General features: G+C 36.5%; 1 protein-coding gene across 2 annotated transcripts in view; it reads right to left on the minus strand.

Moving 5' to 3' along the window:
- The window catches only part of ITPK1 (inositol-tetrakisphosphate 1-kinase), a 121,289-nt gene that overhangs the window by 25,250 nt on the left and 77,787 nt on the right, over window positions 1–18,252 (minus strand). For both annotated transcript variants that reach the window (XM_087725712.1, XM_087725713.1), the window contains exon 4: window positions 11,238–11,355. In XM_087725712.1, the coding sequence (XP_087581838.1) occupies window positions 11,238–11,355 (118 nt within the window). The remainder of the gene's footprint in view (window positions 1–11,237; window positions 11,356–18,252) is intronic.

Consider the following 18,252-nt stretch of genomic DNA (forward strand, 5'->3'; position numbering starts at 1 on the left):
TCTTGTTTTGGAAACAGGCATGACCTTTCTGGGACAGTTGAGTCAATAAATATCTAGCCCCATAAATTTTGAAATACAGTAATTAAGAGATTTACAATTAAGAAAGATGAATAAATTATGTTTTGTGATAAATTCTGGTCTCAGACTCTGAGGTAGGTAGGTAAGAAGGAAGGAAGGAAGGAAGGAAGGAAGGAAGGAAGGAAGGAAGGAAGGAAGGGAGGGACCCAATAACTCCAAGATCTGTTTCAGCCCTATGATATTCAGTGTTTCCCAAACAGCCATGCACAGGAGTTATAACGCCAACTGTTGACAGACAAGCAAATTCCAGAAAGCCACAATTTATAGTTTGCTTTTTACTCTCTTCCAGATATTAGTCAGGCCAAAAAACATTTCATGAAATCAAAAGGGGGACTTGGATTACTCTGCAAATCTGTATGTTAGATATGGGTGTTTCTATGGGGAAAACATACACATTTAGATCATTGTTCATCTTCCAAAGGTATACAGTGACTTACTGCTTGAAAGTAGTGAAAATCAAAATCAGCATTGGTAGAGAGAGAAAATACGACTTTTGGGATGAAAGTAGGAGCACAACTACAACTAGATCTCATAGAATCCCCCCTCCCCCGCGATTCACACACACTTTGATTGAGAACACTGAGCTTCAGATTGCCAAAAAATAAAATAAACAAAACAGCTTTCTTCAACTGTCACTCTCTAGATGTGTTCCCAGGAAAGTGTCAGGCTTAGGCAATAAGCAGATGCCTATAAACAAATAGCATTGCATATCTTTATTGGCTGGCCCTTTTCTGCAGGCTAACTCACTTGTGGATGGCTAAATCAAAACTCGTATGAAAAAAACTTCGTCCTGAAATCCAAGCAGGATTTTGGCACAAAAGCATTTGAAGCATGAGCTTTTGCAGCCAACCCACCAAAACCAGAGGGAGTCCTCTTATCTCTGAGGACTGGCTGCAAATGCCACGTGCTGTAAATGTTTCATGCCAAAATCCTTCTTATCTTTGAAGATGAATATTTTTACCCAGTCCCCAGAAACCAGAGGGAGTCCTCTTGCCAGGTGGCAGAGGTTTATGACCTTCTCTGCTGGCTTCACCATTAAGCCAGCAAGGAAGATTGCAAATGGTAATCACATGAATGCCAAGCGCCCAGATCACAATCACAGAACCATGGTTTTTTTTCAGTGGCTATAACTTCAAGCATGAGTCATTAAGTCCCTTTGTTCATTGCCGTCATGATTTCAAACGGTTGCTGAACTAATGATTGTTAAGTGAGGACTACCAGTGAGGGACAGTTAGCCACAAAGTGATTGCTGTAAGTGACCAATTTAATATCTGCTGAAATTACTGAAGCGAACATCTCCCTTTCTGTTGCCTATATTTAGCTTTCCCCTACTCAACATATAACACTTACTTTGCTGCTTAGCAGACTGCCCTTTTCATCAAAAGATAACTGAAGTAATTTCTTCCCAAACCTTTCTGTATTACCATGTTCATTCTTCCATATTAATGGGATTATCCAAATTTAAGTGTTTTCCCCTGATTTCCATGCTGTTTTGGGAGGGAGGTGAGAAGAGTGCCTTTAAATCAATGTTGACTCCTGGAGTGGAGCAGCACTGCAGTTTTCTCAGGAAGGTTTTTTGGGAGTGGTTTGCCAATGTCTCCTTGCTTGGGCTGAGAGTGACTGGCCCAGTCATCCAGTGGCTTTCTGCCTAAGGTAGGACTACAACTTGGAGACTCCTGCTCTCTCAGCTTGATACCTTAATCACGATACTAAACTGGTCCTCTCCTTCCATGCATTACACAACCACAAACATATGTCATGCTTCTTTTCTTTGTTGCAAATAGGGAAAGTACACATAATCCCTCTGGACTAGTCTCTGACCTGCTTGCTTTTATATCCCACTCCCATCAGATCTCTCCTCTGTAGTCCCGCACTTCTCCTCCATGTGCATTTTCAAGGTCATGCTGCAATGTCCCCTGATCTTTCTCTGGGACATAGCTGTCCCTCCAAGTGTCTCCTACTTACCAGCTCTTTCTCCTATTAGTCAAGAGCTTAGAAAAGCATTTAATCTGCAATCAACAGCAGGGACCCATTTTAGTGGAAAAGCATTGGTGGCAGGAATGACCCATAAAGCAAAATAGTATTTCAGCTATTTCTCCTACTCTTTCTCTAAAAATGCCTCTAGGGCCATAGTAGCTCAAGAAAAATGCAACTATATACAGCAATGTCCTGTATTCCAATGTTATAGGTATCTTATTCCAATCTGAAACATAGACAGATCACAATAAACATTTCAAGAGAATACTTGGCCCTTACCTTCAAAGTGCATCGTCATCAAATGGTTAATATTATATGGGAGTTTTTCCAAAATTATACTGAATATTTATTAGAAAATGTGGCATTGGAAGCTGTAACCCGCGGATAAAATGTTTCTCTACATGGAACAATATTTCTCAAAATATTCCTGTGACACAATTTACTTTCAGTTCTATTATTCTGATGGGAATAATTCTTATCAAAGCTGTAAAATTTAAAGGCCAGGTTTCAACACAACTGCCCGAATACTGACATGTGGCCTGCAGGTCCCTTCCAAAAGTTGTCTCCACATCATAACTTTTAGTATGATAGAAATTAATGTTGAATATGTGTGGGATTAATTATTGTACATCATAATTAAGTTAAAATAAGTGAAATCAATTTTTCCTGTAATAACATCTACTTTTTGGACTGTAGTCGCTAGTACTTAAGGTTCAAAATGGAGTCCTGGCCCAGAAAACAACTGCTTTTATAGCTTATTTATAGGCAATCAGAACTTGCTAACAAGGAATAAAAGTAGGGTTTTTTTAAAAAAGAAAACTCGGTCAGCCGCAGCAGGTGGCAGCACTTCTCTGAATTTGGCTGATCTCAAAATAGCTAAGAAGGGTCAGACCCAGTTATTACTTGTATACTTAGAACCCAAGGAAATGTGAGGATTATAGGATACAGCGGGAAGATGAAGAAATGTCTCAGAGGAAGGCAAATGCAAACCGCTGTTGCTGAGATAAAATATATAAAAGCACTTGTGTAGCCATCAAGAGGTACGATATTTGATGGTATCTTTAACATGACTTGAACTGAAAAACCTGGTGGGAGGTTAAGAGACTTGCAACCACAATTGAGCCCAAAATTTCTGCTGCTAAGTGAGACATTTGTTAAGTGAGTTTTGCCCTTTTATGACTTTTCTTGCCACAGTTGTTAAGGGAGCAGCTGCAGTTATTAAGTTAGTAATACAGTAGTTAAATGAATCCAGTTTTCCTATTGACTTTGCTTGCCAGAAGATTACAAAAGGTGATGACGCTGGGATACTGTAACTGACATAAATATGAGTCAGTTGCCAAACATCTGAATTTTGATCAAGTGAGCATGGAGATGCTGCAATGGTAGTAAATGTGAAAAATGGTCATAAGTCACTTTTTTCAATGCTGTTGTAACTTTAACAGTCATTAAATGAACTATTGTATGTCTACGATTACCTGTATTAAGATAAAAGCTAACTTAACTTAAAGTGTACAAATTCATTAATGTGTTCATCACAGCAGGAAGAAGAATGGGACCAACATTAATATAATTAGGGAGGGTTTTAAAAAATAATAATAATGCTTTAAAAATTATTACAATATATTTATATGATTTAAGAGAGTGTGTATAAATAAGGGAAATATACAAATTAGAGTAAGGTATTAATTGCAGAGGCAACCATTATTTTCTATATTATTCCTCTGCATCACAAAGCAGTAATCCTTTCTCAGAGATTTTCAAAAACTTTAAAATGTTGATGAAACAGTTATAGGTAAAATATAGCATTCTGATAATTCCATTCAGTCTGTTTTTTCTTTTTATCCTAACATCCGAATGCCATCTAATCACAACTCAAACCAATGACAGGATTATCTAAGAATGTACTCAATTCATAACCTGATCAAAGAAACAACTCAACAACAGAAGAAAAGGATACAACTGAATGCAAATCCTATGATCTTCTGGCATTTAGCTGTTCAGTACATAGAAGCAAACTAGCTGGCATCAACTACAAAATAAGCAACTAACAGCAGCTATTGCATTGTAAAGAACAATTGTATAGATATTTACAAAATTTCTACAAATGTTCTTTCCACCGTTAAGTATCTTTGAAGGTAATGTGTAAACACAAATTTGTCATCCTGTGTTTAGCATTATAACAGCCTTCTGAAACATAAACTCCTAACCAAATCAGTGTGGAAGAATAGGAAATGTAAACATTACTGAACTGGGCCCTGTCATTTCAACACTATGTTATTAAAGAGAGAACCACAAAATAGTTATGCTCCCATTTAAAGTGTATAACAAAAGTGTAATTTCTTCTTAGAAGATAATGACTGGATAAATTATGTGATAAAGAATGAAAGAATAGTGCCATATCATAAACTGAGATTAAGAGTTAATTCTAGATCTAATCAGGTTGAACTCTAGACAGCCAGGCAAGCATTTTCATAAACGCTGACTAGTAAGATTTCTTAGCCAGTATGAAAAGACTGAATTAAATAATTCTCTGTTAATAGATTTTCAAATTTAACATTCAAATAAGAAGCCTTTATTAATGGTGCACACGAAGTGGAAAAGGAATAGTAGTAAGATGTAGGAACTAGGATAATATAGCAAACATACACAAACTTGTAATTAACACACATTTACAATAGATTTATTTTAAAAATGGTTATCAAAGCAAGAGGACAGAATACCTCAACACTGGGGAGTTGGTCTCTGGAAATCTGATGCTGGCATTTGAATAGTCAAGTTAATTCTAATTTTATACTTTACAAATGGACAAAGAAGAGTATAGCTCAGAAACATTTGAATGTAAAAGATCACAGATAAAATTGGTATATTAATGTTAGCGTTTATCACAAATAATTGTAATGCCAATACAGGTGACTGGGCCAGATCTTTATTTCAGAGCAGATGAGACAGGATCTGCAGACACTGACATTTGTTCTTTGTCGTAAGTCAAACCATTTCCTTATCAGACACTGGATCATAGACACCCTGGACCTTTGTGTGGACTCTTTAAAATGATCAGTCATGTAGTTCCAGAGAGTTTCTAGAGCAGCATTCCCCAACCTTTCTGGCTTTGCGGACCAGCAGGGGGGAGAGAGGGAATGGTTATGTGTGCACAGGTCCATTTGCATGAATGGCAGGCATATGCATCTGCCTCTCACATAAATAGAACTGGGTGTGCACTCACCCACTGTTTTCGCAAGTGGAGCAGCACACATGCGTGCACCTGCCTGCTGCTGCATCTGTAACATGATTCCGAATGGGCCAAGGCCCAGTAGTAGGCCACAGCCCAGGAGTTGAGGAACCCTGTTCTAGCGAATGCTTGAGAATGTTCGTGAGAATTTGGTGTACAGTACGTCTCATGCCAAGGTCATTTCTGGAATTCAGAGATGGCTAGAGAGAGAGAAAAGATTGCTCTTGTAAAATCTGCTCTTGCCAAGAGAGTATTTCTGCAAGTGGCTCCTTGGTTTATCAAAGACCTAGACAATGAAGGAACTGAAAGTATCTTCCTTAGAGATAAAATGGAAAACCAAAAACAGATCTGAACAAGTTAGAACTTGAAACTAACACAGCAACCCCCTCCTGAGACTCACATACTTACTCACCCACTTTTCATTGCTACTTTTCCCCAGTCTGTCTGTCTCCTGAGGACATTAAATATGGTCCACAATGACCAAAAAGGGGTCTACCCATGATTTCAACCAATCATATTTTCTTATTTCTTTTTCTGTCTTTGAGCAGTGATTTGTCTTTTCCAGTTCTGTAAGGCTGGATAACTTGACTGAAGAGCCTTCTGTTGCCTTAGATTAGTTTAGGTATTATGTGCATGAATTACTCAATGACAACAACCTACCATAAGCAGCTATCATACCACAAAAATTAGCAATGTCGAGACTTAAAACATCTAATGCTAACTTTGCATTCAGCTGTTACAAGTTAATTACCTTTTGGTGGATGCATTTAATCATTACTTGGCAAAGGGATGTGTGTATGTGTGTGTGTGCATGTGTTTTTGAAATGGCAGGAAAAAATGTTGAATTGAACCAGAGATTATGATATAAAAGAACCCAATAATACCCTGCAGTTAGAGGCTTTAGCTCTTTAATCATGCAGTACAATTTTTAAGATTGTGTTTTGGCAGGTGGAAAAGAATTCTTGTGACAGCTTGTTTCTACAGTAGCCACATTCCAAAGAATATAATCTTCAACATAATCAGAAGTATTTTGACTGTAGCATAGATTTCAACATACTCCGCTTTCATAAAATACAAACATTTTTAAGGTGCCCCCCCACCCCAGTTATCTGTTACTTATTTTAAGCAACAGAAGATGTTTGCATATATTTGCAAAACACCAATTATAAATTTGAGGAGGAAAATATATTTTAATATACATCCATGTGCTTTCAATGCTCAACTTATCACAAATTCCCCTGCAAAGTAACAACTATGTAAAAATACATATTTTCTACAAACATTTATTCTGATTTCAAATTGCTTGGAAAAAATACAAACAGGTTGATAGTTGGGGAAGTATATAGTAATAGGAACTAGCTGATAATACTCAATGTGTTTCCAGTATATTTAAGAAAGAGACATAGGAAAGATAGTGTGAAACTTTTTAAAAGACTGTTTCAGAAAGCCAGTGATTAGCAAGTAAAAAAGAGCATATGTCATAAAATACAAAATTAAAGAGAGAGCAGCTTGCATTAAAAAAAAATCCGATAAAAAGTCAAGAAAAGCACATATTTACACGCTGTATCCATATTACATATTAAAATCTCAGAAAATAGTTAAAAAAATAAAGAAAGGCAAAATGATACACTATCATCAACTGATACAATACAATACAATACAATACAATTACAATACAATAGCAGAGTTGGAAGGGACCTTGGAGGTCATCTAGTCCAACTCCCTGCCTAGGCAGGAAACCCTATACTATTTCAGACAGATGGCTATTCAACATCTTCTTAAAGACTTCCAGTGTTGGGACATTCACAACTTCTGGAGGCAAGCTGTTCCACTGATTAATTGTTCTAACTGTCAGGAAATTTCTCCTCAGTTCTAAGTTGCTTTTCTCCTTGATTAGTTTCCGCCCATTGCTTCTTGTTCTATCCTCAGGTGCCTTGGAGAATAGTTTGACTCCCTCTTCTTTGTGGCAACCCCTGAGATATTGGAACACTGCTATCATGTCTCCCCTAGTCTTTCTTTCTATTAAACTAGACATACCGAGTTCCTGCAACCGTTCTTCATGTGTTTTAGTCTCCAGTCCCCTAATCATCTTTGTTGCTCTTCTCTGCACTCTTTCTAGAGTCTCCACATCTTTTCTACATCATGGTGACCAAAACTGAATGCAGTATTCCAAGTGTGGCCTTACCAAGGCATTATAAAGTGGTATTAACACTTCATGTGATCTTGATTCTATCCCTATGTTTATACAGCCTAGAACTGTGTTGGCTTTTTTGGCAGCTGCTGCACACTGCTGGCTCATATTTAAATGGTTGTCCACTAGGACTCCAAGATCCCTTTTCCAGTTACTACTGTTGAGCAAGGTACCACCTATACTGTACCTGTGCATTTCATTTTGGTTGCCTAAATGTAGAACCTTACTCTTTTCACCATTGAATTTCATTTTATTAGATCGCGCCCAATGTTCAAGTTTGTCAAGATCCTTCTGTATCAATTCTTTCTGATTCTGATTCAATCCATTAAACTCTGCATATGCTCCAGAGATTTAACGAAGTGACTAAGTAAAATCACTTAGGACCAGGAGACAATATCCTCAGCCAGGGGTCGTCCCCCATTGGGCCATGAATCAGTATCAGTCCGTGGCCTGTTAGGAACTGGGTTGCAGTGGGCGAGCAAGCCAAACTGAAACCATTCCCCCTCCCCCAGTCCCGGTCCAAGGAAATATTGTCTTCCATGAAACCGATCCCTGGTGCCAAAAATGCTTGGGACTGCTGCCCTAAGTTGACTTTAAGGGATTCATTCACTCATCTTCTTCACAGATCACCTATTATCTGCAGTTTAAATTTTAAATGAAATATAGACATAACACTTTCAGGAACTCACAAATGTTCTAGAGCAATATTTCATTACATCCAAAGAACCTAGGTTCTGAGAAATCCAGAATTGCAGTAGAGCAGACAAGGGAAACTTATTTCTCCGAGGATTACTGAATTACAATTTTCATCAGCCCCAGCCAGCATAGTGATCACTTATGTACCGTAAGAAATACTGTGCTGTAGTGCAGTAACCTCATGAGGGTCACATGTTCCTCATTCTTACACTAGAGGACAGAGTGTATTTGAGATGGCATCTTTCAATATAGTTTAGCATTAAAAATACATAATAGTACACATATTTTCAGTAATAAATACATAGATTGGAAAATGTATGCAAAAAATAATTTTTCATTATTTCTTAAAATGAAAACAGAATGATAACATCTTGAAACTGAACACATATGAAAACTGATGTAGATTGTTCTGTTGACTTCTAGTAATGAAATACACAGGAATTTGATACGGCGGTCTGTTCTTATTAAACTCATCTTAGAAGACTTTAAAATTTTTAAATAAACTCATTGTACTGCTTTCCCTTCATTTCATTCATCCTCTGATTTGTGAATGGACAGAACACCAGACTGCCAGCATACCTGTTCTTTAATTCTTTCTAAAGAAATTAAAAACTAATTCTAATTATTAACATTGTGAGCATACTTCTAAAATTAGCTGAGTAAATTTACTCATAAAATAAATATGCAAGATTAATTCATTAAGTAAATTAATTATATATTTAATCACAGAAGTTTTCAATTTTTTAAAATATCTACTATATTAGGGCTGTCTAAAACCATCCTGAAAAGGTACTCTGAGAATTGTAAACTCAACAGACCAAGTTGGAAAATGTTGTATTAGGGGTTTTATAATACTACTTTTATTATTCATCTTTATTTTGTAATAATTATTTTTCTGTTTTCTGTGTGTGTGTTTATGTGTATGTATATACCGAATAGGTCTACTATTGGATATTTTACTGTATCTGACCTTACAACTTTGAACAAATAATCCTCTTGGTCGCACAGTCAGCCAGATATTTAAACTGGATTTGGCATTTTTATCTACCAATTGAATCTTTCCAAGGCCCTGGGATAGGTGTGTGTGTGTGTGTGTGTGTACACACAACTCTGTAACCCCTTGCATCGGGGTGGAGCCAGGGCAACTGAATGGAGCTGAGCATTTACTGGCCGGATGCCCTTACTGATGCACATGTGGCACTCACAGCAGATATTTTCTCTCTGCACTCCGAGGAAGAAACATCTGCCACTGCCTAGGATTGAACTCACAGTCACCACTAGGCCACCATGCTGCTTGGATAGGCAGATATTATTTAATAATACTAAAATTATCATCACAGGATGTAACTGGTTCCAAATAAAACTACCTTTTGCAATTGACTGATGGTGATTTTGTCAATGCTGATTGTGTTCAGAGGGTGCTCCAGTTGTTTTGGAATTGCACCCAAAGCACCTATTATTATAGGTGCTATCTTTACTTTCTTTTGCCATAATTGTTCTACTTCTATTTGCAGGCCTTTATATTTTGTGATTTTGTCCAGTTCTATTTTTTTTTCCTGCTGTCCCTAGGTATTGCAATGTCCACTATCCATACTCTTTCTGATTAAAAAAGTCTGGAGTGTTATATGACAGACACTTGTCTGTGGCTATTTTGGGGTGTCATCAGTTGTTGCTACTTTGTGATGCTACTATTTGTAATCTGTCTATGTGATTTTCTTCCAGCAGTTAACCAGGTGGTCCACCGTTTCTGTTTTCTCAATTCTAGCTTTATACTCATTTATTCTTAAGGCTTGGTCTCACGCATCCAGAATTAGCCTCTCTGTCTCTTTCTTAAACTTTCCCGCTCTTAGCCATTGGCAGGTCTTGTTATCTGCCTTTGTCTGCTAGTTTTTTATGTACTAGTCATGTAATAATTTTTGTTGCCATGACACTTTCCTATTCTGTAAGAGCAGTGGTGGCAAAGTGGTTAGAATGCAGTACTGCAGGCTAACTCTGCTCACATTGCCAGGTGTTCAATTCCTTTGATCCTGACCAGCTCAAGGTTGACTGAGCCTTCCATCCTTCTGAGGTCAATAAAATTAGGGGCCAGATTGTTGGGGACAATAGGCTGACTCTGTAAACCGCTTAGAGATGGCTGTAAAGCACTATGAAGCGGTATATAAGTAAATGCTATTTCTAATCGCTGTTTGGCTATTTCTTGTAGGCATTTGGTCTTCCCACTACTCAGTAACCCCTTCTGGTATACTGGCTTCAGGATGTTTTCTTCAGTATCTTCTTCAGATATTCTTTTTCTAACCCTTTTTCTTCTTCAACTGATGGATGTATTTGCAACACTCCATATCTGCCTATGCTTCTTGGTAAATAGTCTCTGTCAACATCTCTGCATGGATGAAAGGCATGATTCATTGTCATTATTTTTCTGGTCTTGTTATCCAGAGCTTTTAGTTCTGCTCGAGTCCAGTCCACTTTCCAGCTGTTATCTAATGACTGGAATTGAATAACATTTCTGCCACTGACTTTGGATTTTAAGATCTTCACTCTTCTGTTGTATTAACTACTAATGTTCTTCTTGACTTTGTTGCCAACCTGAAAGAGACTCAGGTATTTGTAATTATCTTCTTCATTCAGACTCTTGATGTTATTTCCACAGAACATTTTGATTCCTTCAGTTTTCAGTATTATACCTCCGTTTATAGCAAGGGTGCCATGTTTGTCCAGTCCAAATATCTTACTTTATATTTGGACAGTGTTGAGCAGTGATGCCATTTTAGATGGAATTTATTTTATGTTATTATCTATGTTATTATTTATCTTTATATATTATTATACTAAGTTTTTTCTGGTATGTATGCATACATGTATGAACGTATGTATGCAAAAAAATCTACTACTGGATATGCTTTATCTATTTTATAGTCCTAGCAATTGTGGTATTTCTTGCAGGTATAAACTATTTCCTTTTAGTAGGAATGTATTTCTCCATATGCAAACAAAAATGTAAAATACATAAGTTTTACCAACCCACCACTAGCTTTTAGTCTCCCAATAAAAAGTTTAGAGGCTTACCTTTCATATACAGTTCTATCTGTCTAATAAGTTCGTAAGACTTTGATCGGTCCAGTAATGTCCTGATAGCAGGAAGAGGATCCAGAATTATAGTTTCAGGATGAGCATCAATATATTCCTAGGGAAATGAAGAAATGGCATGTGATATTCTTCAGAGAAGAATTACTGTTGGAAACTTTGTATATGATAGAAAGATACTTCCAGTACAGCATATCTTCAATTAACAATAATTGGATTTCAAGTAGCAATCATTTAAGTAATAGATGGTATGATTCTCAGCCATATCCCAAAATTAAAGTAACACAGAATATGGTGAATATATAGTATCTGATAACATGTTGGATGACAACTCCTGAAATTCCCACTAAAAATGGTATGCAATTGCAGTTCCAAACAATTGGAAGACAGCAGGCTAGGACAGTTGATTTATAATTCCTCTCATTCCTCCTATGTTTGTATACAAAATTTTATTTACAATAAATATGCTAAAAAGTCTTATTTTAACATTGATGATACTTTCACTGCAACAAACACTAACCTAGTAATAGCAGAAATTAAAACAATTTGTTATAGCTACTGTAAATTTAAAATAGTTTAATTTTTTTTTCTATAGTTACTAATCATGATGGATAACCATAACACTTCCCAAGCTAGACAGTCAAATACTGAATATCAGGTATTGGAGCCGTAAGTGATGGATTTACATTGTGATTGTGAGTTCCCCATAAGTACATGACTGTGAGAACAGAATACTGGACAATCTAAATCTTCTTAAATTGCCAATTCATACAACTATGAAATCTTGATAGCAATGGAACCATTAACAGCTGATGAAGTTAGACTCATGCTTGAAAATACTTGCTTGAAAATACATGCTTGAAAATACACACACACACACACACACACACACACACACATAAATATACATACATATATATATATATATATATATACACACACTTAAAGTCACATATTTATTTATCAGCACAAATAAAAATATATATATATATATATATATATATATATATATATATATACACACACACACATATACACACACACACACACACACATATACATACATACATACATACATACATACATACATACATATATATATATATATATATATATATATATATATATATATATATATATATATATATAGTGTCACAACCCCTGGTAAGCCCCAATTATGGGAGGAAGTTAACAGCTTCCATTATCTGTCAATCGGCTCATCACAAGAGTCCATCACGACAGAAACCCAATATTTTTACTGTTGCCTTTGTTATATTGGGTTTCTGTCGTGATGGACTCTTGTGACGAGCCGATTGACAGAGAATGGAAGCAGTTAGCTTCCTCCCATAATTGGGGCATACCAGGGGTTGTGACTTTAAATATATACCTTTCTCCATGGCTCAGCTGATAATGGATCAGAGCCTGTGGCCTAATGGCTAAGACGTCTGCCTAATATGTAATATAGGCCAGGCTCGAATCCCAGTAAGGGTATGGCTAGCTGATGAGAGCTAAATAGCTTGAAATAGAGCTATACTAGTCTCCCTTTATTTATTTATCAGCACAAATAAAAAACACAAATATAACAAAGGCAACAGTAAAAATATTGGGTTTCTGTCGTGATGGACTCTTGTGACGAGCCAATTGACAGAGAATGGAAGCAGTTAGCTTCCTCCCATAATTGGGGCATACCAGGGGTTGTGACTTTAAATATATGTATGTATGTATGTATGTATGTATGTATGTATGTATGTATGTAATTCTGCTAACCTTATGCCTAAAGACTTAAGACTGTATGTAAAATGTAGTCACTTATGCAATATCTCAAATTCAGCAGAGTTACCAATATGTCACATCTTTAATCTGATTAATCTAGATCTATATTCTAAAAAGCAAATTCAAAAATCTTTTAAAAACTCTTCAATAATTAAAAAGCCCACTAATAATCTCCTGACTCCAAAATGCAAATCAATTCCAAACCTTCAACTGTTTTATTTCTGTCTTTAATCTGTTTAGTGCTATTTATGCCAGAATAGCAAGGATATAGATTCTATTTATATGCAATGCCATGTTAAACACTTAAAGGGCAGTAGGATCAATTTAGTCTGAATACTGTGTGCGTACTCCTTCTATTACATTTTTAATACTATATAATCTAAACAACAAGAAATAAAGATATTTGGGAAAATGAACCTTTGCTTGGATTTCAGGACAGATATTTATTAAGATATCTTAAAAAGCTCACAGAAAATCAACAAGTAATTCCTTCATTTGTGAATCATCAGAACTGCTTGCCAAAGAACAGCGACAGTAAACTTAGTGAAGAGGTGGGCTTCCATAATTTTGCTTTTAAAACATGTGCTGCAAAAGGGAAAGAACAATTTATATCTCTACTTTTAAAAATGTGACCTATATGTCAAACTGTTTATCTTCAAGTCTTTTTTGTGGAAATCTTACTAAAACCTGAAGGACAAATATTTTTAATAAAAATATTCTGATGTCATCTAAACTGTAAGTGCGTATGAAAGTAGGAATCCAGACTCATGATTCTTCATTATTTAATAATATATGCTGCTCCAATTAAAAAATACTCTGAATAACTTGTAATTCCATATCTGCTATAAAGATTTTTTAAAATGACAATAACAAATAGAATGAAACATTACAAATTATAACAAAGATATAACAAACCTACAACCATTGCTACTAGCATTCTTCAGGATTGACCAGTCCATATCTTTAAAAGGTCCTCTCAAAGAGCCAAGTTGTAATTCCATTCTGAAATTATATCAGAATTGGGGATGTTCTATAGCAGGGGTATCGATTTCAGTGAGGGCCGCATTAAGATTGTGTTTGACCTTGGGCAGTCAGGGAGGGCGTGGCCATGGTGGCCAACTCAACATCACTCATATTGGGGACGCCTGTGGTGGACCGAGCACTCTGCCAGCAAAATGGGCTCCCAAGCTCTATTTTGGCTGTGATGGCCTCCTGCAACCCTCTGCCAGCAAAAATGGAGCTTGGGAGTGCTGCCCGTGGCCCTTGCAAGATCCATTTTCGGCTGCCTCTTGCAACCCTCTGCCAACGAAAACAAAGCTCACGAGGGCCGCATGCAACCCACCCAAGCTGCCTTTTCTCTGGCAGAGGCATTGTGGGCCAGTCATTTGATGTTTCCCGGGCACCCCACGGGCCAGATCTAAGCACCCCGCAGCCGAATCCATCCCCGGGCCTTGACTTTGACACCCCTGTTCTAGAGATATGCTGTTCCAGAGAAGTGGGAAAATGACAGAGAAGGTCTGTCCCTTCTCTGTTGAGAATCACAAAGACCAAACAAAGAAGTAGAACGATTGTGGCAAACAAAAAGATAGTACTGATAGTAATAAATGCCTCAGGTGCAATTCCAAAACAACTGAGCACGTTGAACACCATCAGCATTGACAAAATCACCACCAGTCAATTGCAAAAGGTAGCTTTGCTTGGAACAGCTTACATCTTGTGATGATACTTTTAATATCTTTAAACAGCAACATCTGTCTATTCCAGGTCCTTGGGAAGGACTCAATAGGTGGACAAAAGTGACAAATTCAGTCTAAATCTCTGACTGTGCAACCATCCATAATAATTTATTAAATGTATATGCTGTCTGACTCCCAGAGAGTCTTCCCAGTTTGTTTTACATAAGTTAAAGTTGGGTATGTTAGTAAAAGAATAAAAATGATCTGGATGCAGCAGGAATATAGGGTAATTAGGAAATGTGTATTTTAAAGCAAGAAAAGATATGGATAGGAATGAAAAGACCCTGGATGAATTTGGATTGGATTAAAAAAAAATGAATGACCAATGTGAAAGAAATACAGCAAGGTGGCTTGGTCATAGGAGAACAAATGAGGATCGAATCACAAAATAAATATATAAAGGAATGAATGGGTGGAGTGAAAGAGGAAGATCAACAGGTTGCTGATGTGACACTCAGAAAAGAGGCAAGTGAGAATTGTAAAGAACAAAAGGTAATGTATGAAGCAGAGTAAGGACGTAACAAAAGCAAGAATGATTAATAAAGATAGTAAGCCATTAAGAAATATAGTGAATGATTATTGTATAAGCTACATTTAGCTATGTTTCTTTTTCTGTTTATCTCATGCTTTTATTATGTCACCTTATTTCCACCACCCCCTTCATTTCTGCATTCTTCATAACTTTGCTCTTACTTTGAAAGTAAACAGCATAACATATATTTGTATAGATGTATTGCCTATATGCATATAAGCAACAATTTTTTTTACTGATTAAACTCATTAATTCTTTTTGTGATGGACTGACAATGAATGCATGTAAGCAAGACTATAAAGAACATTTGAAAGAGGAGCTTTGAAAAACGTGTTAGTGGAACATTAGTCCCTGAAATGTTAAAGTATTCTTTGCAAGGCAGGTGGGGTCACTTTGTGGCCACCAGGTGACCGACTGTACAATATGTGTGTGATGACAGCCCTAATGGAAGTATGGTCTCTGCCTGCGCAGACAAGGAAAGGCAACTGTTACCATTTTAAAAAGAGGCTCTTTGCTTGCATTAAAACATGCCACAAAACAGGAGTCTGCATGCATATGCTGTAGATGAACTGCTTATAATTTAATGATGGGGTAAGCTGCCTCAAGTCTACATGGAGCTCCCCAATAGACATAAATTTTTAACCACCAAAATTAGGCGTGGTGATTTTCAATAACCACCTAAGACAGAACTAAAGATAGGAAAGATAATACAAGAGTTTTTATAGAGGAAACATTCCCATCCTTACTCTTTCTCTTCCCTCTAAACTCAGAAATTATATATAAAAAAGAGGCTGGAAATCACTGTATCACTGTATCAGCAGAAGACTTGTGACCCTCTAATATGTTAAGAAACTCAGGTGTGGCTTCTGCCCATAAAACATTACTCATTGCTAGTTTAAACTAATATGTAAAAACATTCCTGACTAGACATTATTAGTCCAGTTTATCTTTCCCAAATTTGGAATCATGGGAATTGAAAATACATGGAAGATTCAAATTGAGTGAAGGCTAATCATTTCAGTTTATGGGAGCATAAACTGGTACGTAGCATTGATAACATAAAATTGGATGCCTTTTAATTCTGAGAAGAGTTGCTCAGTAATTCTTTCCCTTAAAAGAGTGGGCTGAAACAGTTTGGAAGTAAACAGGATCAATTCCTAACTGCAGAAATGCGTTCGTTTAAATTTGAAAGAGATAATGTGAAGAAATTAAGGAGAAACATGTAATACTTTAGAAACAGTTAAAAATTACCTGCCTGCCACTTTGAGTTATCATATTGAGTCTGAGAGGGCAGAAAGTCAATTCCAAAGAATAAGGCTGTACAAATCCTGTTTTAACTACAAGGCAAAAATAATTTCAATGCCATTGTTCTATTAGGAACAAGCTTGCTTTTAATTTTCTACATATCCGGGAGAAGGAGAAGGAAATACAGCTAGACACAGTATTTTTCCAGGCTTTGGCAATAAATGAACAGTTGTGTGACCATGTCATCAACGGAAATATGCAACTTTTAAAATGCAAGCGAGGAAAATGCCCCCTTGAGCAACAGCAAAATAAAATGGCTATATTAAGGCATTGCATATTTTTAGCCTGACCCTGGATTTCTCCATCTGTATCTCTATTTTAGTTAGGCCCAAAGAGTAAAGCTGATGAGGAATACCTATTACCTTAGGCAGTTTGTTAATGGCTATGTCTCTTGGGAGACCAGCTTAGTTATTTTCACATGGGGAAAAAAATTATAGAGGAATAGTAATCTTAATCCTGATGGAGGATCATTTTTTAGGGCAAAGATTTATAGCAAAGGCTATATTCCACACTCTAATCCCATTTGGTGAACAAGAAACTAATTACTAGTTCATCTACAAAGAATAAGCAATACTGTAGAAAGAAAATATAGATTCAGAGTTTCCAAATTAGTTTTCCAAAAACAGAATTCTAGGCAGGTTCCCTAGACTAGTATATAGTTATAGTTATCAGCAGGACAAAATAACCGGAAATATGTATTTTCTTCCTGTTTTTTTTGTATAAATGAGCTACTTTTTGGTGACTAGGAGCTGCACTTAGCACTATTTAAGTGGCCAGAGGGATGCAATGGGGAAGGTGAAGAGAGGGATGTTTCATTCCATCCAAACATGACTGGATTGATCTAATTTTTTGAGCATTTTTAAAAAATACTATGTTGTCTACTTTGGGGCTTATATAGTTGTGTGCTATTTTTCTACCTCAAAATGGCACCTTTTTTTAGCAACCAAGTCACCAAAATTCAATAGTGTTGTCAGGGGAGGGCTCTCAATACCACAAAATTTAACTTTGGAGGTTGTGTAAGGGGCACAGAGCGCTTCTGTTTGCAGAAGGATATGCAATGGTATTCTCCAAATCTGAAAAAGAAAAGGGAATTGATCCAAACATGGCAGATGAGGAATGGATGGGTATTTTAATGTTATCTCTTAATAAGGCTTCAGTCCACCAGTTACAGAATAGGTGAGGGAAAAAGTCAAGCAGTCCCCATAGACCCCATTTTAATATATTCTCTAATAAATGAATTTTCATATTTGGTTTCCAATGTATTATCTAATCCCCCTTTTTTGCATTATGCCTGATTAACAATTTACTTCCTGGCGTATATTGTGATAAGGAGCTTGACAACACATTGGTGAAAGTATATGTGCAATCATCTGCATGTACTACAAGAAATGGCAAGAATCAAAACACGAATGATATTATCATATTCATAATTTATATGTTGGTGATTTAGATCTTCCCTTCCAAGTATTACCATTTTTTTACTCAACAGGCCCTTCTGTAACATTTTTTCTTTTATTTCCAGGAGCCAATTCCTAGATCTGCACTCCTGTCAGTTTCCCATTTCTGATCTGCATAATCTTCACAAACTATGTACTCTTTGTTGGTGCATTTGACCTCAAGCTCAGATGATGATCTATGGAGAGATTCAGTA

Source organism: Thamnophis sirtalis, unplaced genomic scaffold (genome assembly GCF_051295495.1).
Source record: "Thamnophis sirtalis isolate CommonGarterSnake01/CBP01778 unplaced genomic scaffold, rThaSir2_p1.2 scaffold_1, whole genome shotgun sequence".
Taxonomy (NCBI): domain Eukaryota; kingdom Metazoa; phylum Chordata; class Lepidosauria; order Squamata; family Natricidae; genus Thamnophis; species Thamnophis sirtalis.